Raw genomic sequence first — 23,043 nt, forward strand, 5'->3', positions numbered from 1 at the left:
ATACCTCCCACTGCCAAGCTGCTTGCAAACCTGGAAGCATTATTCCTCAAAGGCAGGTTTTCACACTCAGGCTCTGTTTAAGGTGGTCTGTATGATACTGCCCAGGCCAATTCTGGCATTTGTTGTTGGACTAAAGATAACAGATAACCCCGTCTTGAATTCTTCCTATGCTTAGAGGTTGCTGCACTGAAGGGAAAGGTACGGATGTATCTAACTCTATTCTAGTCTAATGTCTTTTAGGTGGGGGATAAAGGCCACCTAGATTATTTTGGAAGATGGAAATGAACAGCAAAAGGTTTATGGGGGCAGTATTAGTTCCCCCCCCGTCCCACTCCCACTCCAAATGCAGAACATACTAAGCAGAGAGAAGAAAATAAAAAGATCAGAGATGAGTTTGCAAGCTCCTTATTCTTATTCAAAAAATATCTCAGGCAAACGTTGGTCGCTTGAAACAAGAACTGGGTTGCCGAGTCCCTACAGAAATAAGATCTTGCTTGCCAGAACTTTATCCCATAGGGAGGACTTGCAGGTCAGAAGACAGCCTGAGAGCAATGAATAGAACTGGCAAAACTTACCACCCTGGTGAAACACAGGCCCAGCTGCTCAGCAATGAGCCTGGAGTGGTGACAGACCCCAACTCCCCCATAGATTGTGTGTGCCTTTTAGAAAGTTTCAGAGTAACTCAAAGGAACCCAGGGAACTCCTAAGAAGACTGAGACTCTAAATCTTGGTTCTTCACTAAGTATGGTTATAAAAATCAAGAGATGTCCCACAGGCTTGGTCCTCCTGCCCTCTTCTAAGCCAAAGCAAACCACAAAGGCTAGGCTCCTCCAGGCCATTGTGCACACCACACAGGTGTTAAGTGGATGCCTAACAGGGCTCCTAGAACTGAGCGTAGCGCGCCTGAGTATAGAGCCCACCTACTGTACAAGACAGGTGTGGCCCACTCATCCAAACCATCAATCAAAAGAGGAAGGGGGAGCTTTTGTGTCTGCTACCTCATCAAACCTTTCATTTAAAAGCTTGCCATCTGGACAGATTCATCTCTGGGAGACAACTGTCATTAAATCCGCAGTGAAGAAGCTGGGGGTGTGGTCTCTGTTTTAACATCTGTTTAACTTTGCACGTGCTATGAAGTACCTGATCTAAACACAAAGTTCCGGTTACTTGGTATAAACAAAGTACATGCGAAGTAGCTAGTTTCTATTTTCATTTTCTCTGCTCACACTTGTAAATCGAAACAGTTCATTTTGAAATGATAGCGTTAGTCAAAAATAGCACTAAAACTATAGTGAGCCATAATAAAAAGCATCAAAAAAATTAGTCATCACTAGACTATATGGCTTCTCTTATGAATTATTAGGAGAGGTTGTTTTTACTGTACAAATGGATTCAGCATCAGTGGTCATAGAGACAGCTAATGTTCTTATGTGGCAATCACTGTGACTCGTGTTTTGCATGGATCGTCCCATCTAACTCCCAGAGCTGCCCAGTGAAGGACATACAACTACCTCAATACTCAGTTGCAGAAACAGACAGAGGAATTTGGCAACATGCCCCAAACACGGTCATTTTAATTATAACTGTATAAGCAAATGTGCATGAAGCTTTAAAAACTTCAGATCTCGAACCTAGGTCATGTCATTCACTAAGAACTCAATTTATACTTTCTGAAAAGAAACATTTTTTTCTTCACCAGTCACTACAGAACCTCATTAAAATACAAATCAAAAAATCTTAAAACCTCAGAATCCATAGCACTGGACCCTGACCTGTGAGCAGCAGCAACTCTCTAAATCTCTAAAGAACTGGTAGAGATTTAATCTTGGGGGAGGGGTGTTAGCGTGGTCCTGGGGCCTCTACTGGCCTTGCAGTCCGAGGACCTTCTCACCCCTCCACCGAAACAATCATTTACTCAATCAGTACCTAGATGAAAAGAGAGACTAAAATATGTCCATGGCTAGAAATACTGGGATCTACAGACTCCAAAATCTGTAGAAGAGAAATAATAGAAAAATAAAACAAAATAAAACCCCCGAGGACAGCATGGTGTCCCAGTGCAACACTCAGGAGAAAGGAAGTGATTTTCCATTTCCTGTTTGCTACCAGGGTGTACAACCCATTCGCCTACAAAGGTGGGTGGCAGCAACAAGACTGCTTCTCAGACAAGGCCACTTATAAAAGAATGTGGCAGAGGTTGATTACATTATAGTCTATAATCTTGAGTCTATAACACCTTTCCCTTTGTTTTATATGATACTGGTGGTAAATGCCTATTTCACAATTATTGTATTTTGAACATTCTATATCTGGCTAATTCTGTATTTATGCAAGAAGTGGTTCTGCTGGATAGAGGCTGCCACTGGTGCTTAGAGAATCCTGCCACACAATCTGGCCTGCAGATATAGCAACAGCATACCTCTAAGTGTGTGAAAAATGCAGTCTGAGATCCTTTCCTCGCCCCATGGAATTAGCATCTTCATTTTAATAAGACTCACATATAATTTATATACACACTGAAGACCTGAGACAGTGTGCATGAATGCATCCGCTCAAGAGGAACCTTAAGGAAGTAGCCTTGTTTATTCCAGTTCAACCTGAATGCTGAAAACACTTTTGGGGGAAAAATATGTCTGCTGGCCCAGGTGATACTATATTCCTTTTAGTGATCTGAGTCTTTTGCCTGAAATTGGCCAGTTATGGCGCATTTTATTCTAAAGACTTTTTTTTGAGGAGTTAGAAGTTAATAAAACCCATAATAGAGTTTGAAAAACTAGAAATACTTCAAATGAAACTGGCATGATTAAGAATCAGAACTCTCTGGGGTACTTTCTCAAAAACTACAACCCTGTTCTTTCTTCCTTGGGGAAAGGGGGAGTCTATTACCACTACCCTCTCCTAAAGAGTCATTGTTGCAGTAAATCATGGTTATCCGACAACAATGGGGAGTTTAAAAATCACTGCACGGGGATAACAAGAAGCCAACAAGAATCACTCAAAGCACCAGAAATATCATATATCCATGATTATTACTCTGGAATTTCTTTCTTCTTGACTTTCATATACATCCAAACATATGGAATCATGTATTTTATATCCAACTGGGATAAAATGGTATATATATATATATATATATATATATATATATATATATATATATATATGTATATATATATGTATATATATATTTGTATTTGCTTTTTCAGTTAACATATTTAAAACATGGATATTTTTCCAAGTAACTTTTAAAATAAATGTCTTTTTTTTTAATTTATTATACTATTAGGTCAGGATGCATTCTCCTGCAATCTCCTCTGCTAAGGCCTTTATCAACCCTGCTTTTACATAGCTCTTACCTTCCTACCTCCGTGGACAGAAGTGTCTTGCTTTTGTGTTTAGTCCCTGTTTTCTAGTGATCCCCTGTATTCAGATAGGGACACTACCGTTTAAATCCGGTTTTCTGTGCTTGTCTGCTCAGTACACGATTCTCTCCACCAGACTAAGAACAGCCTCATTAGTCTCAAATGGCATTTAGTGCAAGCTACTTAGTCAGGACTGTTGGTTACTGTGGTGAGTGGTCTCCATACTGCCTAGTTCAGCCAAGACCTGACCAGACAACTGGTTACAGAGAATTCTAATCCAATGAGTTAAATAATACAATAAATCTATCTATCTATCTATCTATCTATCTATCTATCTATCTATCTATCTATAAATCTATCTGAAGATGTTACACTGTGTACAAAGCTTCTCCCAGAAGCTTACAGTGACATTAGCACAGTAGTAAAGTTTTGAGGAGCCCAACAGCTAACACACCTAGTTAGCATAGCTAAACCTGGTGTTTCTTAATGCACTTGACCTCAGAACTTGTATAACGTTTCAGGTAGCTAATAGCCTATGAAACATGCTTAGAGAAACACCGATTTGTCCCAGTGATGGAAGAAAAACAACGTCACGCTTTGTCAGGGACATTAGTACAGTTCAAACCAGCCTATTAGCTAGTTTTCAATTAGCTCTGAAAATGCATCTGGTTAGCTTCCTCGTCTTATTAACCAAAACATCTTCAGGATCTTTTAGGCTTAGGGTTTTAGCCTGGAGGTCACGACCCCTTTGCCCTCCCCTATCTCCAAAAATATTAGCATTATGATTCGTAACAGTAGCAAAATTACAGTTATGAAGTAGAAATGAAAATAGTTTTGTGGTTGGGGTCACCACAACATGAGGAACTGTATCAAAGGGTTGCAGCATTAGGAAGTCTGAGAACTACTGTCCTAGACTATTCTTATTTCGAAACAGGTGCTTAATATTTCATATCCTACATGAAAGGTGACTTTTTAATATGTTTATACTTCTCACTATGGTTAAAGTAAATACATATAATACATAATCATTATTCATACACTTTTTACTTGAATCCCCTCTGATCTTGAACCCACTTGGTGGAAAAGAAGGCCTGCGCTATCTCTCATCTGGCACGGCAGGAAACAGAGCATTTGAGCAAAGTTGCAAACTCATAAATATCAGAGATTTGAAGCAAGACCAGGCTTTCTGACTCAGTGTATTCTAAAAAGAGTCCTGGAGGGAACCCATTCCAAATGCCTCAGCCTGCCTTCATAGTCTTTTTCTACAATTTATACTAAGTCTCAACATCAGGCTTAAAATTTAAAAGCACACTGGATGTAGAATTTTCTGGAGCATGTTTGTTGTCAATGACTATGTTACCCTATATGAGGTAAAAGTAAAACTGTAATCTGAAATACTGGGTCATTGGAAGGCTACCATAATCAAGAAGTAGAATACAGCTGCAACAAGAAACAAAGTTCAAACTACTTAGAAAGAAGTGATTCATTTTCTGAAGCATTTCTTGAAATACAAGGAAAGTGAATCTTAAAACAAAAGCCCAGTGCCATTATCTCTGAGTCTACAAAAATAATATGATTTCATAAATTCAGGTTAAACATAAGAATGTCTCAGTTCTGATCTGGGTTATGGGAAGGAACACTGGATATAACGGAGGTGACTTAAGCATTCTCATAAAGCTATGCGCTATAAGAATAAGACTTCTGGATACTTAAGTAATGTTACTTTAGTAATGTTTCTAGGCCCCAAATTAAAAAGCCCAGAGACTATGGTGATTATCACAAAAACCACTTATTTGAAGTTTAAAATAAAAGTTTGCAGTTCTTTATTCTGTTCTCTTGTAGCAGTAGCAAAGGAATGAAAATGTTGGTGTTGTCGCTACTTTTTGCAACCCCGCGTTGTTTCAAAAGTCTTTCTTGCCTCAAAAAAATTATGAACTTTCACACAGACAAACCTTTATAGGATAAAATTATAAAGTAAATATTAACCAAATTGAAGAGCTAGGAAACAGACACGTGCTTTGAGATGACAGGTCTAAATGGCTAACATCTAAATGACGTTAATAAAAATGTCGTTTTGTTAACATCAATGCATTTTACTGTGGAAAGAATCCTTCATTGTGAAATATACAGCACCGGTCCCTGATTGTTTCTAAAAATCTGGAAACTATTGTACTTCACAATCATCTAGATTGCGGATGTATGGCAGATTTTGGATCTATAAACCAGAAGAGTTGGTCTAGAGGGTACTACAAGTTCATGGCAAGAAACAGTGATGCCTTACATATAGTCTTTTTTAAAATTAAAAATGGACAACAACCAAAAAGAAACAGCAACAACAAAACCCTGATAATCTTATGTAGGCAAAACCCAGCTTACATCTTTTCTTGTGAAGAACAACAACCATCATGGGGGGTGGGGGGGCTGGGGAGATGGTCCAGTTAGTACAGTGTTCAAGTTGAACCCCTGGAAACTGGGTTAAAAATACAGAGCTAGGTGTACACTTGTAACCACCACACTGGAGAATCAACAGAGATGCATCCCTATATCTTGATAGTCAGTCAGCCTAGTCTACTGGGCAATTCCAGACCAATGAGAGACCCTGTTTCACAAGACCAAAATAGTTGACTGTACCTAAGAAATAACACCCAAAGTTGTTCTGTGGTTTCCATATGCACACACACTCAAGTGGATATACACCTACATGTACACACACACACACACATACACACAAAATTACAAGCATCAATATTCTATTTATGTCAAAAATATATAGTGACACTTTTACTCTCTCATGGAAAAAAAGCACAGAGTAAATTGGTAATGACTGAAGGGAAAGGGGAAGCGCACGTTATAACTGCACAGTGAGCTAATCATAAGTAAATCGAAACAGCAAGTGAATAGACACAGAGTAGATGGCATGGGTATGCCTGTCTTAGTCTGAGAACCAGAGAACAACTTTTCTTTCCCACTTGCCTGTCCACGCTGAGGGTTCTACCCTCTGCTCAGTACCTGTGAAGGGCAAGGAGTCTTAAATGTGACCCATCTCCATGCCATACCAACTAACAGTATGAGGGGAGCTGCTCAGCCCCATCTCCCTGATGGAACCCTCCCGTTGGTAGTCTATACTGCTTCCTGCTCCTGTGCCCACTTTGCTCTGCTTCCTTTAGCTACAGTGCCTCTCCTCCCTCCATCCCTCTGTTCAGTTTCACTCAGGATTCCATAAAAGTAGCAGAGCACAAATCTGACCCCGACACTCTACTCCTTTAATAGTCTAAAGAAATCCCATCCACTGACACAGTTTTATCTTTGTAAGCCCAATATCTAACACAGTCCATTGTCCCCAAAGAATGCTCAAAATTCTTCCCCGAATGAATGGACAGTTAGGATAAAAATTAAATTCCATTAGGCACAGGAAATTTCCCACATTTGAACACTATTATATGCGAATCCCCATGGTGAACTGATCTGTGCTCTGCTACCTGACATTTGTAAGAGTCCTCCCATTTACATACAGTCCTTCCTATGCCAGGTCATCCCGATTCTTCACTCGGCTTCTCTATCACCATGCGTCAGTCACCATCAATGGGCCTTAAACAGCTAACTCCTTTTATCACTTGGATTTACTAAAAGGATTGCCTAGGGTTGAACTCCATCTTAAAGATAATAATTGAGGCTGGAGAGATACCTTGGTGCCTAGTAGCAGTCATTGCTCTTTGCAAAGGACCCAGGTTTGATTCCCAGCATACACATAGTGGCTCACAACCAACTGCAATTCTAGTTCTGGGAAACCCACTGCCCTCTTCTGACCTATGTTAGTACCTGGCATGGATAGGGTACATGTTACATACGTGAAAGCAAAACACTCATTCAAAATGAATAGAGCTTTAAAAAGATAATAATTTATACAACTTACTGAACACATCTCCTCTGGGTTTCTGAGGATCCGTCTGTATCCTGTTGTCAACCGTAATTACTCGTGTAGCAGTACTGGTAGCAGGTGCTAAAGTGGTGGGTTTGGTGGTTGGCCTTTCTGGGGTTGGTGGTAGTGGAGTTGTTCTGGGCTCTGTTGGGAGGGGTGGTGGGGGTGGTGGAGTAGGCTGTGGTGTTGGGTTTGGTGTAGGTCTTGTTGTTGGCTTGGAAGTAGGCCTATTGGTAAGGACAGGAGGAATATATGGCGTCTTCAGGGGCCACCTTGTACTTCCAGCATCAGGAATCCTATTAGCATGCCCTCCATCACCCTTTAGGTTTGTACCATTTCTCTCTGGCATATGAATTGGACCTGAAGGTTCAATCATGACTTTGGGGATATCTGAAAAAAAAATCCAAAAAATGTAAATGAATATAAAAAAGATTTCTCTCTAAAAACTGCAACAGGAAAGTGCAATCAAAACACATGCACATACTTATGGAGAAAATATTAAAAATGAGCCAAAAAAGAAAAAATACACGCATAGAAACACCTCTTGGTAATTGAAACTCATTTTCCACATTTATAGTCTTGGCTATAAGAAGTAACGTTATTTTCTGAATAACAAATGTGTGTGTTAGGATACATGCAAAAATATATTGGTGTTTTTATAATGAATATGTATTATTTGACGCACAAAAATGTTTTCAATATTTATGAAGCAGTAGCAACAGAAATCAGTATTTTCCCAAAATATGGAAAGATCACACTTTTGTGAGAAATGCAGTCTGTGCTGTGTCCCCTCCTGCCTGTGTGTTATGTAACTGTGCTCAGAAATCTACAAACTTTCTTCACCTATACTTTAGATATATTGAACTTGCACAAAAAAATTGGTTTTATAGTTGGCTTTTCTTCAGAGTTGCTAATTTTGTATTTGCTTTCTAAAAAGACGTTTTTCTGAAGTTAAAAAAAAAATATCTGTGGAATATTTCCCACTGATAATCTTCACCAAAAAAAAAATCAATATTTAATCTGCCCTGAATGATATCCTCCAGAGTAGGAATGACTTCACAACACTTCAAAAACCCTTCAATCCACAGGATTTTATGCCCTGTGATTTTCCAGTAAATATTTTACTCAGGAAATTTTTAAAAATTATCTAGTGCTACACGAAACGTGTGGCAAATTATGGCCTTGGTTTGTCAAACTTTCATCTTCAAGAGCATGCATTTTTCATGTTTATCTGGTAACCCACTACGCCAAAGAAAACCTAGGAAAATTTAAAAGCAAAGCAGTTTTAAATGTAGAGAAAATAAACATTGGAATTATTTTCAGTAGTAGGGTTAAGAGATACCACACAAAAAAAAGAAATATGTAGAATATATCCAGTTATCACAGTGCAGTGCCAACAATGGTTGTTTATTTCAGATTCAACAAGCTGTAATTCCCTGGGAGGGCACCATCTTTTTTCCTAGCCAAAAGGAAGCAACCCCTAGACTTTACTCAAAAAATTCTAAAGATCTAATGCATTAGAGTGGTTTTTAAAATAAAGTTTTTTAAAGTTACTCAATAACTGATTTCTCTGTTTATAGAAGACCAGGCTGATATCAGTAGGTATCATGCCTTCAATAACCAATTGTGTCCCTCATCTTTCTTGGGGATGGCCTTTATACGATCCTGTATTTCCTGGGGAAATGAGAGTGGGAAGGGGCGTTACTCACACACACAGTTCAGTCCATCCCCCTCGTATCCATCTTTACACTGGCACTTGTAAGACCCATATATGTTGTAACATCGAGCATAGCTGCTGCACTGGTGCTGTCCAAGGGAGCACTCGTCGATGTCTGCAGAGGTGACAATGGTGACATGAAACACACAGCATTACAGAGGTCCCCAGAAAATGGCAGTGAACAGACAAGTACGCCTGGCTCCAGGATGACTGGTGGGTTAAGGTGACATTGCTCATTCATTGCCTCTCCCCTCCCCTGTCCCTGTCAGTCCAGCTGTGACCACAGCTGGAGACTTGGCAATGCTATAGGAGAAAGAGATGGGATGGTTTCATTACCATGACATTGATATTTGCCTCCAATGTACATGAGGTCGAAACCAGTATGACACCTGCAGATGTAGCTCCCAAACGTGTTGACGCACTGCCTAAATCGAGGGCAGGAGACTCTCCCAGTCGCACATTCATCAATATCTAGAAACACAAGTTAATCGTATCTTAGGGAGGGCAAAGATGGGAGCTCATTATAACTGGTATCCCTCTGGCTACCCTGGCAACACACTCTTACAACGAAACATCCCCCAAACAAACAAACAAACAAAAATTCCACACCTCCAGGTTTCACCTCATCCTCCTAAACTGAATTCCTTTGTTCTCTCAACCAACAGCAGTAGCTACGACACCATCCTCTTAGCTGCTTGAAATACAAGCATGTGTGCTAAACCTTTCCCTAACAACCCCTAAGCCACCACCAAGTCCTGATTTTTCTACCTCTAAAAGCTTGCTAGAACCTGTCTAGCACCGTCCACCACCCCATTCCTACCCAGCATCCTCTGCTTTAGACTGAGAGGAAAAGTCCTGGAACTGGGCTGCCAATCTTATTTCCTCCTGATTCTCCTCCACAGGGTCTTTGCATTTATTTTAAATTTTATTTTCTATGTACGACTGTTGACTGCATGTAAATATCTGTGCCATGTATGTGCATGTCTTGTGCCTAAGGAGGCCAGAGGTGGTTGGATCCCCTGGGACTGGAGTTACAGACGGTTGTGAGCTGCACTGGGACTGCTGGGAACTCTGGAAGGAAGCCCGTGCTCCTCGCTGGTTGCCTCTCTGGTCCCTTGGCGTGTTCTTTCTATAGCTAACGGCCCCCGTCTAACCTCAGGAATTCCCTAAGGATGATTTTCTAAGACAGGTCCTTTCTAGTTTTGTTTCTCTTACTACCTTCTGCTAGCACTTAGCAAAGTCAATAATTTTATTGGGTATTATTTATTTTCTGTCTCCCCCAGTAGGAGGTCCACTTCTTAAGGACCAAAACCTCATGTGCTTTCTGTCCGTTGCTGTGCAACCAGCACTTAGCACAGTGTCTTGAATACAGCAACTACTTAGTAAATGAAATGGGTCTTAAGTAGTGAGCAGTTCTATGCAGGAGACTCTGCCTGGCTCTTCTGAACTCTTTAAACACATGATCTCACTTAAAACTTGTAATGGTTTTGTGTAGTATTATTTACATTTTAAAGAAAGAGAGACCCAAGCTCCAAGAAAAGAAGTTCTTTTCCTAACTAAGGTTACACAGCTAGTCTGCAGCTCAGAAAGTCCAAACTCTGCCATGGTCTAAACTGCCATCTCAATGTTCTAAGAAAATGCTACGCCCTGTGGTACAACACATGTAATGACGTAGCCCTGGTGACCTGCTCAGCTCCACTGCTCCCTTCTCTCTGGTGGGATACAGACACTGAGATCCAGTTTTCCTGAACACAGTGCTATTGCCTGCAGTGCTTTTGCACATGTGGATGGTTCCCTCTGTCTCATGCTTCAAAAATAAGCTTTCGTTGGTCCATTCACAGAAATCCTGTCCTAAAATACCCGATATCTCCTAGCAAGCAGCTCCACCCCTGACTATGTAACTGCCTTTGACTGCCTTCGTCCACTCCACAGCATCTCCTGACAGACGCTTCACAAGTGCACTCACCCACACAGGTCCTCCCATCAGGAGCTAGCTGCAGGCCAGGGGACGGACACTGGCATCGGACTTGTCCTTTGACCACATCACAGCCATACTGACAGTTTGCCATGGAACATGATAGGGCACCTGGGAAGAGAGTGAGGGAGCGGCTGCTTCCAGGATGTGAAAAGCATCTGTATCTCGTGCACTTTTCTCACATGTCCAACAATAGGTGACACCGACTCAACAACAGGGAGTCAGTTACAAGCCTTCTTAAAAGGGAAAGCAGATGGAAAGATACTCTCCGACCACGGCATGATTGAAAAGTAACCCTGCCCCATCATCACCCAGAGCAGCCCTTTGATGCTTTAGAAGGACTGGCAGGTAAAGATAAAGCTTTCTCTGACACATATTGCTCAGGTCAAACTGAGGTCTGTCTCCAGATTACTTGAGTTAAGGGCTCTTCCTAACCAAAATATCGAATGAACGTGTCAGCTCCATATTCAAATCCTCTATAGGACAAAAGGAGATTCCCTATAGAGCCCCACAATGTTAGGGGACTCTGGAACTATGGTCAAATGCAACTAAAATATATTTTCACCAGCCAAAAGTTCCAGTGGTATGTCTGTGTAGCACTAAATAAATTAGATACTGTTATTTTTTATATAAAATTCAACTAAATCAGGCCACTACTTGTTGATTATCATAGAAACGTAAAATTTCAGCCTACAGAGGAGTTTAGGGTAGTGACCATCTTAGAAACACATCCCAAATGATAACAGAGAACATCACACAATTCTGTCTGATAAAGATACTTGTGAGATGGACCCTCTTAGGCCTGGGGATGTAGCTCAGTTGGTAGAGTGCTTGCCTAGCATGCATCTAGGTTCTAACTCTGGCAACTCATCAGACCAACTGTGGCAGTGCACGCCAATTATCTCAGCACTCAGGAGGTGGAGGAAAGACAACCAGCTAGCTGAAGGCCATTCTCAGATATACATATAAAGTGTTCAAGGCTAGGCTGGGATATGTGAGACCCTATTTTTTCTGATGATATATACTGATATATCATATATATCATATATATGTTGTTTTACATGTATATATATATATATATGTTTTTCCACTTAAAACAGGGTTTTTTTGATAATTCTTAAATCATCCTATAAAAATGAACTGAGAAATATTTATGAACAGACAGGATGTATTTATTCTCTCTAAGCAATGCCCCAGTGATTGTTAAAATTCTTTGACATGGAGAACATAAGGGAAAAACACGCTGAGAAAAACATTAGAAAATGTGATTTCTGCTCTAGATACAATTTATAAACCCATTTACTGTTGGCCTACACAGTAAGAGGAATGTCATGTATGTAAATGTGCACCTCTTATTTTGATCTTTAGTTCCCTGGGCATACATACAAACACGCTCACACATCCTGTTGGGTAGAGATGAAGAGGCAGCTTTCCCAAAGGCAGGCTACCAAAGCATGTCAGCAGTCAAGCCTAGGGCAGTCAGAAAACAGTTAAGATTCTTGACATACTTGAGCAGGACCCGTCTGGCATCAGCATGTATCCGTTGAGACAGTAGCACTTGTAGCTGCCGAAAGTGTTCATGCACCTGTGCTTACACGGCCTCGGCTTCAGGCCACACTCGTTTAAATCTGCAAACAGTGAGGTTAAAGCAGAGACATCACAACCTCAGCACGGATGGGAAATGTTCAAAACGCTCCCCAATGGAGACAATGAGGGCAGAAAATAGGTCAAGACCGTGAAATATCACTTCCATGACAGATAAAATCTGTGTGTATCATCTTAACTCGGACAGCACATTGGGAGCAACCAGAGGTTGCTTGGGACCTTATGGATCTCTGAATCTCAGGGACACTTGGGAGCATTCTCCTCACAGACCTGTGATTCTAATTACAGACCTGTCTTAATCCTACAAAGAGCAGCACACTCAGCTCTTGGGTAGGGGTGCTCTGTTGTCTGTGTGACTGCAACCAAGCTCACAATACCTGAGCTCCGTCATTAAAACCACTCACGCTAATGGATTCTATTACAAAGGATACTACATATGACACGTTTCACTTCATAGAGAATGTGCAAGTGTTAAAACATCTGACTAATCTGACCTCCTCAAAGGGCAGCTACGTTTCCAGAAGGGAAAAAAACCGGCATGGATCAGACCAACCGTAATTCTGTTTTTCTTCTTGTTCAACTTGATAGGTACTGTACTGACTTCGAATTACTAATCCATTCAAGTCACAAAACCAAGTTTTAAAGCTTTTCAACATATTTTCATTTGTGTGGCAGTTAAGAGGAGCGAGCATGTGGGAACACTAAGGGACAAAACATCATTATGTATTTTATGTTTATTGGCTTAAGTATCAATGGGAAATTAATGAATTCCACAATGTAAAAGTTTTCCAGCACCGTTTGCACACTGCCTCAAGTGAACATAAAATTCACAGTGACATAAAACAATGCTCGTAATATAGACCTCATTAAAAAGAAATGTGACCACATGTTCACTTTGTCTGGAAACAGCAGCCTAAGTACCCGATTAGCATAATTTAATTATCAATTTATCCATATCACTGAACAAAAATACAGATAATATATCTAGCTACAGAGCTGTTTTCTAATCTAATCAAAGTTAAATCTGACCTACTCCTTTGCCAGAGATCTATATTTCACTGAAACATCCAGTTACATCATGTTTTAAAGTCACCAAATAAACATTACACCTCAAAATATTTCTCACTTTTACTGACTTTCCAACTTGGTCTTTTTTTCTGCCCTCACCACAGTGTAAGCACATTGGCAGCAGAGCAAATTCTAGAAAGGTTAGATAAACAAAGCAAATACCTTCGCCATTTCCTACGTTTTCTTCAGTTTTTTTTTCTTTTATTGTCTCTTGCCCAGTCAAAGGTTTTCAAAACAGAACCACATTTTAAGTGTTTTAAAAAGAACCCCTCTTCATAGAAGGTACTATGTAGATTGTTTCATCAAAAAAGTTGACTTCCGTGTCTGCTGAGATCTACAGGAATGAGCCTGGCTGCCTGAGGTGAAATTCTCCTGCTTGTTCATACTCTTCTGCCTTGTATTTGAAAATGTATCCATCATTTGCATCAGGAAACTCTTTCTTAGTTCCTAACAGTTTTCCTATCACCCTAAACATCAATCCTGTCGAGTCACACTGGCTTTATGGCTCCCTGGAGATAACCTAAGAAGTCCTTATAACACTGAGTATAAGAGAAACTCTTATTTCAAAAGCCACAAAATAGAGTAAGATATGACTGTATTTCAGGAGAAGGCTATTGATGGCTTTTTAAGAGTGTCAATTAAGATTCCCTAGTTTATTTTTAGAGAGCAACACAAACTTCTGGTGGTGTCTTAACTAGATCCAGCAGCTGTTTATAACCAGAGCAGGCTCACAAGCCACGACTATTTGATGTTAGGGGAAGTCTCTCTGACACCTACCCGTGCTTAAAGCTGAAGCCAACTGAAGGCAGCGCCCCCACAACCTGGCTCAGTGCTGGTCAGTGAGGCCCTTAGCATGCCTTTTGGAATCTAGCCTGTTTGCCAGAGGTCTTAAAGATGGTCTTTAAGCCATATTTATCTCTTCCTTCCCATGGGAAAAGTGCTTTGTGGTTAGGAATCGGAAACTGAAAGGATATAAAAACTAACAGTTGCGTTAAGGATACTGAAGGGTAGCTCTCTGGAATTGATGGCTCTGGTGTGGTATGGGTGAGAAAGGATTCAGTTTTCCTAGCTGGTCACTAGGAGTTTGACCAGGATCTAGTGAACACACAATGGACTTGGTTTTTCCTTCTCTTCCTCCTCCTCCTTCTCTCCCTTTTCCTCTTCCTTTGGGTCACAAAGGTTAGAGGACTGGGAAATGAGTGTGATCAGGGTTCATGAAGTAAAATTCCCAAATAATCAATAAAAATATTATGTAAAAAAAACCGAACTGTCATACTTGTAAAAATTCTGAAAATTTGCTCTATGAAAAAAAATATGGAAAAGGAAGAAAAAAGAAAGCATCCAATGGGTAAACATGAGGAGATATTGGTTCTATTACCTGATATTAAAAAGCTATGTAATAATTCAGGCATGTGGAAGCCACTTGAGAAATTGCTCTAGCAGCTGTTAATGGACTAGATGGCATTCCCTTGACAGGTGGTTGGTGTTATGTTAACATCCCTGATGACTGCCTGGCCCCATCTCCAACATACTCACAATGCCCTTACCAGAACCACCACAGGCATTAACAAAACACCGGTCCTGCCCCTGTGAGGAGGGAACATCAAAGCTTCTGGCATCTTGCTGAAGAACCTCTTTGCCCTCCGTTTTCCTCAGGGTTTCCAGTCTATAATTATCCCACCTTATTTCTGGTTTGACCCAAAGCCTTACAAAATTTAGTTAGTGTGTGATAAATGTGGTACTCACATCTGTACCTTTATCAAATCGAGTCAGAAATTTTAAATGACACTTTCAAATTACAATAAATGTCCTTATAACAAGCATGAAAGACTCCCCTTGATCCTCACTGTCTTATAGAAATTTAAAAGTTGGTAAATGAGTATAAAAATTAAACCTTGGGGTCTCTATTTTAAGGTTCCTTTAATCTTACCCTGGAAGCATAGACTAGATCTATAATAAAATTATAATGAACTCTGTCATGTGCATATCTTATACTAAAGGATATAATTTTATCCCTTATATTCAAACACTTTAAATACTATGCATATAATCCATGAAGAACATTATCATCATGGCTACATTTAAGCAGGCTGGTGGATTCAGGAGCAAGGCGCGGGAAGGTGGGGGTGAGAAGGGAGCTGGTCCAGAACAGAAATGCAAGCTGCATAGCATCATTATTTGCCTTCAGGACAAAGAGAGTCAGAAACTGTATTAGCATGCAGACAATGAAAGGTAGCTTGACAAACCTGGGAGAGAGTCCTCGCATAAGATAGCCATTGGAGTTTTACAGAAAGCCACCTTCTGTTCGCTTTAACGCATTTGGACTTTTTCCCCTTTGATGCTTAATTAGATTGGATGATGTTTCAGAACTCTTAACTTTTAAAACTTTATCTCACTAAAGTAAGGTCACAGGTGAATAGATGTCTAATTAGCGACGGCCATAAATCTTTTAATTTTGAGCAACTCTAAAATGAACACCATTGTTCTGGCCCCTTGAACAGAACAAGTACAAATTTAGCATGTTCTCATCAGCAGCGACAACAATCTTTCACCAACTATTTTAGTTATTCTAAGTTAAACATGTGAGTGGGTAAAGATAAAAGCTAGAACTAGAAGGTGATCCTACCACCTTACTCCCTACAGATTTTCCCATCACTATGGAGACTTCAAAATAGTTCTGGGTGAATGAGTTCACAGCAGCCCCACAGATAAGCAGGACAAGAGCTACCTTCCTGTCCCTACTACACACTGCCTATAAGACTGAAATGCTTCCAACAGATTGCCTATGAACAACTAATTAGGATCAGAACTCCACCCTTTGGCCATTGCAGAGTGTACACCAAAAGAAAGAAGCCAAAGTGTGGTCTGATTTCTAAACAGACCTAAAATCCCATATCCTGAACAGTAAGAGAAGAAGGGCATTAAATTCCTTTTAAAAATCTACCTGGAAAAAGTCACCCAAACTCATAGCTTCAACTTCTCCAGACTATGAAAACAAAACCTATCTTGCCATCTGGTTTTGGGAGAAGGTTTCCAAACTCAGAGAAGAGGGGGAAGTAGCCATTCGTGATACAGGAAGAGGAGAGAAAGCTCCCTGCTTTGCAGGGCACAGAGAATCAGCAACAGGTGACAGCTCCCACAGCCTGCTTCACATGCTCAGGCTGCAGGCTGGGCATCTCTGCACCAGCCTTCATTGCAAGAAGTCACATAACTGCAGGAAGCCTTGCAGGTGGGAGCAGTGACCACCTGAGACAACGTACGCTCACCCCTTGAAGGTACACTTGTGGCTTGATGATCCGGGAGTTGGGAAAGAGGCTGTTCACTGCCTTGGTCAAGAGGAGCTGGGTGGAAGGGCTCATCTTCACAGCAGGGAGAAGGTAATAAAGAGTCAGCTTTGAACTGATGTCATTTTTAGCCCTAAAATTTTATTGTATGGTCAGTCAGCACAATTTACTCGAGTAAGGTTTATAGGGACTCCAGCCTGAGCTCACACTTACCCAGGTCATTCCTCCCAGTTTGTTTCTGACAGGCTCAGTCTATGGACTTCGACTGCATAAGATGTGATACCAACAATCTCCATGGGACTCTCTTAGGTTCCTATGACTCTTAAGACCAAGAGTTGTGTGTGAATCTGGCATTCAGTTAATGAATAGATAGTGTGCACTTAGTAAATGTGAGTCCCATGTTAACATTCCTTAGGAACCCAGAAACCAGAGAGGCTGCAACGGACCCTGCTGCCCAAGAATGAACAGTGCCTGTTGGGCTGCATCCTGACTGCTGGTTTTGCAGGGATGGCTAAGTCAGACATGTTTTAAGATATGTGAGCTTATTTTTTGTTTTCAAGTAAAACATAACTCTTATCTTTTCAAATGCAATAACATTAACTTTTCTTTTTAGCTTTTTAACTCTAACAGTTGAGCTCTGCAGGTACAGGTTAACTAAGAAGAGAAGCCTCGTGTGGAAGGCCGTGGAGGAAGAGTGAAATAATCAAGTTTCCAGTTGCAATTTTTTTTTCATGGAAAACTAGCATAGCAAAATGAATATGGACTGTGTAAGTCATAGCTCAAAGCCAACACAGCTTTTCTCAACTAGTTCTGTTTACTCAGGGGAGACACCCAATATCTCTGACCTTTGGTCTCTTCAAATAAAGAATGTGATCAGTTTTGTTATTACCTATATACCTAAGTAAAATAGATGGTATTCCACTTCCTAAAAGGCTTACCAACTTATTAGTGTAGAAAGAAGAAATTCTAGAATGTAAGAGTTTAAAAACCATATGTATGTATGTATGTATGTATGTTTGTTTGTATGTATTTTTATGTTTTATTTGTGTGTGTGTGTGTGTGTGTGTGTGTGCGCGCGCGTGCGCGCGCGCGAGCGCACCATGGCATATGTGTGGATGCCAGGGGACAACTCTGTAAATGTGGTTCTCTCCCTCCACCTTTATGTGGGTTCTAAGGCTCAAATTCAAGTTACCAGGCTTGCCCAGGAAGAGCTTTTATCTACTGATCGCTCTCACAACCCCAGAATATAAAACTTACAGATATGACCATTTGCTTCTTCACAGACAAATTTTAATGAGTATCCAAGAATACAAGTAAGGGAACATCCTTTGGGAAAATATATTTGTCTAAGATTTACCATTTTTTAACTCTTTCATAGCTGGGAGAAACAGCTCTGAAAACGGCTAGGGGAGAATTTGGAATTTTTTATGTGTCAGGGATGGATCCTCAGGGCTTCCACGGGGTTTGCCTACCTTGGTTGCAGGTTTTCCCAGCAAATCCAGGGTGACATTTGCACTTGTTTGGCCCGACGCACTCTCCGTGTTTGCACTGTGGTTGACACACAGCTGTGGAAAGAGGACAGTGTGTGTGTCAATCCTGGGTCAGCAGTGTAGCCCCCATAAAGCACTAAGGTCACAGACCAGTGTGATGATGATACAAAACTAACGACTTTCAATAAAGCCGCAAAAGTCATGAACCACTGTTTTCTTTCCACTGACTACACTACAAAGGTGCAGATATGAATTTATCATATATGTATCACCTGGAGCTGAAAATTTTTGTTACCTGAGTATACTGCTCAAGTAATCAAGAAAGGTAACAGATAACTTTACAAAAATGTTGACATACAATTTCAAAACTTACTCTCTCAAGTACAAGTCAACAAAACGTTTAGTTTGAACTTACTGGGTTTCTATGAAACCAATAGAGTTTTCTAGTATGTGACTTGGTAGCAAAGTACTTTTCTAGAATATGGGAGACCCTAGGTTTGATCAACAGTATGGTCAAATTCCAAAAAGACATAAATTTCTTACTAACAACTTATTATTTTATAGGCAATGATAGCCTAAGAATAAAGTGATTAAAAATGAAACAAACAAAAACAGAGTTTTTTGTTACTTCTCTGCACAGATATTCTTATCATCTTGATTCTTCTTAACCCTGGCATGCATTACAGTTTTGTTTTGTTTTCCTTTTATAGTGGCTCAGCAAAATTGAAAGTTCCCAGTTTAACCTTATTCTTAGCTAACAACCTCATTCACTTCTCTCAAGAACACAACACTTCTCTCAGAGCCTTTTCCAGCTCTGTTTGCCTTGTATCAGTGGCATTTCATGGGGATCCTTTGTATACTGGAGGATACTGTGAATCTCTAAAGACATTTTGGAGTTTGCTGGCAAATAGGGTATAGGCAACATCCTACAGTGTTCAGATGGCCCACCCACAAATAAGTCATCCGAATGATACCAGAATGTCATGGAGCCAAGGATGGGAAAGACTGTTCTAATATACCCTATACATTCATGATGTTATTATAATGAATTCTATAATATGAAAAATAAAAGCATGATGTCTGACTTCAAGGAGCTGACAATCTCTTTAAAGACAAAACCATCCCATGTTCCTTTTTATATTGTGTGTGTGTGTGTGTGTGTGTGTGTACACACACATGTACATGTGAATACAGGTTCTGAAGAATCCAGAAGAGAACATCAGATACCTGAGAGCTGAAGTTATAGGCTGTTGTGAGCCACCTAACATGGGTGTTGTAAACCAAATTTGGGTCCTCTGCAGGAATAATCCACACTCTTAAAAACAATGAGCCATCACCCTAGCCCCACGACACAACACATGTTCTCAATTCAAGACAATAATTATTCATGAGCATAGCGGTTAACAAATACCCAATGAATGTGTGAAGACATCACCACATATGGGCTTGAATAAAAAGCCTAATAAAGACAAGTGCGATGAATTGTGAAGCATGGGAACAGGGAAGAAAGATGATCACCTATGGAGAGGAAACACAAGCAGCGAGAGTTGACCAGTGGTGAGAGGTCTGTCAAAAGGCCTGGGGAGCTAACGAGATGAGGAAATGCTCACAGAAGAATAAGAAGCAGCCGACTGTGCTTGCAATGAGATGGTGCGGTGTTCCTAAACTCTCAGACTGAGGTCTTTAACTCATCTGCAGGAAGTTTCCAGAAGACTATCATGATCAGGAGAATCACTGGATACATTTGAAAGCTGTAAGGTTACCGGCGTGGTGAATCATTCAGAGGTAAAGAATGCATTCAGGTCCGAGAAGTTCAAGTTCAGGCTGGACCTAGGCAACCATCATTTGTGTTTGTGACCAGAAGAAATGAACTTCAGTAACCAGCAGGTGCAAAGCAGATAGGCCTTGAGCTCGGGCAACACCATCAACCCTACCTCTTGCCTTCTGAAGCCTTGGGTGCCTGTTCCTTCTCTCCTGTGCTCCACTCTGGGATGGGCTTCCATTTTCTTAGACAGTTCTCACACATTCCCTTTGACACTCCTGCATCCGACCTACACCGTATATTTTAGACATTCCCTTGCTCAGCTCTCCCTGGTGTTCCATGGAGCATACTTGTCCTGTCCCTGTCAGCCCGTTTATTTATGACAATTAGGCCTGTTGACTACAGCCCCCACTGTGGCTTCAAAGCACAGAAGAGGATGGGCAGAACAAAGAGAAAGGAATGTGGAGGTTTCTGAAACTTGGACTTCAGACATGGAATGCATTCAAAGGGGGGGGGGGGAAAGAACTGTGTTCATTTCTCTGAGACACCAGTGAACTTTCTAGAAAGCTTTCCAGTATTGCTTTCAGTGAATGGTAAATATACTGAGTAAAGGTTTTTAAAGGAAGTTCTCCAAACATGGTTCTCTGTAACCTCTAGGCCTTATCATCAAGAAGTGCAAGGTTGAAAAAAAATCATTTTAAAAAGAAAATATTCAAGGACTGTTAAGATGGCTCAGCAGGTAAGGGTGCCTGCCACCAAGTCTGATGACCTGAGTATGATCTCAAGACCCTATATGGTAAAAAAGAACCACCAACTACCACCTCCCACAAGCTGTCCTATGACTTCCACAGGCACCATGGCATGTGCTCATGCACATACATATATGAATAAATAAATACTTTTTAAAAGACTGCTATTCCATTGATTACAACATTTTTATTTATGAATATAAACTAAATAATCAAGTTTTCTGAGGCACCCAGAACATTATATTTTCCTTAAAAAGTAATATTACATATTAGTTATATGTGAGTCAAAGTGATAATTCCCTAGGATAACTAGGATGTGAAAATATAAGTAATATTACATATTAGTTATATGTGAGTCAAAGTGATAATTCCCTAGGATAACTAGGATGTGAAAATATCTGAAGATATGAAAAGGTAGCTTTAAAAAATACCTATTTACTTGGAGGATTCTTGAATGGTACACATTCTGGCCTCCAGGATGTATTGCCTTTGACCTCTGACCAGCTGATGGCTCTCCATTCATGGTTTTTGGATGCCTTTTACTCACAAAGGGTTTTTTGTCCTCTCTCCTTTTTTCTCTGCTCTCAGCAGGATGGCCTAATCTTAGGTGCATCAAATGTACACATTCCAAGAGGTCAGGGCTGTTAATGGTTCTGCTACATTTGCGGACTCAGCATTTTAAAGAAACTGCTGATTGCATTTCTGCCTGAAGTAACCAGTAACAGATTACCCAGCAGCTATTAAAAGTGGTAGCGTGCACACAGAGCTGACAAATCAGTTATTTTCTTCACAAAATATTAAAACTGTTTATAAAATTTTTCATAAAAGGACTTTTCCCTCCTGATCTTGGTTTTAAGTCTGGGATAGAAGTCAGTAAATATGCATCAAACAATTATTATACTCAATACACACATACAGATAGACGGGGGAGTGACTAATTTTGTTTAGGCCATGCCAGGGGCCAGAACTAGAGAATTTCAAAGCAGAGGAGGAGTGTGGACAACAACTGTAATCATAGAGTCTCCAGTCCAAACTATCACCACAGACAGCAAATGTTCAAGGAAAGGTGCAGTGGAGCCTGCAGGCAAAGACTTCCCCGTGTGAACAGGTGGGAGAGGGGAAGGCAGTGAGGTGACTCTCACTGAGTGGGACAAGTCTTTGTAGGCTATCCCCCTGAAGTCCTTGGACAGCAGATGAGAACAAAGTAAGCCCCAGATAGATCAGGACAAGCCAGCAGGATGCTTTGAACTCTGCCTTTCCATTTCCTTTTTGCCTTACTACAGAATGCCTTTTGGTTTTTATTTTCACAGTGCACGGTAAGTTTACAATGGAAAATTACATTTTCTCTTCTCCTTGGCAGATAGGAGTAACCAAAGGACTCAGTTCTGGCTAATTTATAATATAAACAGAAGTCACTGAGTGGAACCATTGGGATGCTACTTAGGGAAGCTTGTCAAATACGCCCATCTGTGTTCCTGCTGGGAACTGAGAGCTACAGCCCTCTTCTGACCAGAGATCTTGAGAATGAAAAGAAAGATAGAGAAGGATTCATAACACCAGCCCCATTCCTTCTGGCATTGTCACACCTCACCAAATACAACCCGACTGGTCTTGAACACTAGGCTCGGAACATGGACTTTACCTGCTCTTATCAAGACAGACAAGGGTATTTGGCTCTGCTTTTTTTGGATACACAGTTGGAAGTCCTATTGGTAACTTCTAGTATGGAAATAGAAGACACCATGTTTTTTGTATCTACAATGCCGCATACGTATGCAAAGAGCTTCATTAATACATATAAGTAACCAGAAAGCACATGCCCATTTAGAAATCTATACAAAATTGGCTCCCCATTTTTGTGTAAACTGGCATGCCTAGTAATAACTAATTCCATTGTAATGTGACTTTCAGGAATGGGCAAAACCTGCATGCATAAACTATACTATTCAGTGAATTGAGGTGTCCACATTGAGGCATTGCTGAAAAAGAGAAAGGACTAAATGATCCAAACTGTCACCAGGAGATTATGCATGAAGCCTGGAAGAAATATACTACAGGTAATCAGAGAGGCCTACCTGAGCTCTCTGATCTCTGTGTGGATCAGGAACAAGA

At 40.6% G+C, this 23,043-nt stretch overlaps 1 protein-coding gene across 5 annotated transcripts in view; it reads right to left on the reverse strand.

Moving 5' to 3' along the window:
• Npnt (nephronectin) overlaps positions 1-23,043 on the reverse strand; it is a 66,562-nt gene that overhangs the window by 16,490 nt on the left and 27,029 nt on the right. For 2 of the 5 annotated variants that reach the window (XM_034500158.2, XM_034500159.2), the window contains 7 exons: positions 18,403-18,495; positions 16,913-17,005; positions 12,482-12,601; positions 10,965-11,084; positions 9,335-9,469; positions 8,991-9,113; positions 7,276-7,671 (listed from right to left, as the gene is read on the reverse strand). In XM_034500158.2, the coding sequence (XP_034356049.1) occupies positions 7,276-7,671; positions 8,991-9,113; positions 9,335-9,469; positions 10,965-11,084; positions 12,482-12,601; positions 16,913-17,005; positions 18,403-18,495 (1,080 nt within the window). The remainder of the gene's footprint in view (positions 1-7,275; positions 7,672-8,990; positions 9,114-9,334; positions 9,470-10,964; positions 11,085-12,481; positions 12,602-16,912; positions 17,006-18,402; positions 18,496-23,043) is intronic. The other 3 variants (XM_034500160.2, XM_034500161.2, XM_076933265.1) reach the window with 2 other exon arrangements.

Source organism: Arvicanthis niloticus, chromosome 4 (assembly GCF_011762505.2).
Source record: "Arvicanthis niloticus isolate mArvNil1 chromosome 4, mArvNil1.pat.X, whole genome shotgun sequence".
NCBI classification, from domain to species: domain Eukaryota; kingdom Metazoa; phylum Chordata; class Mammalia; order Rodentia; family Muridae; genus Arvicanthis; species Arvicanthis niloticus.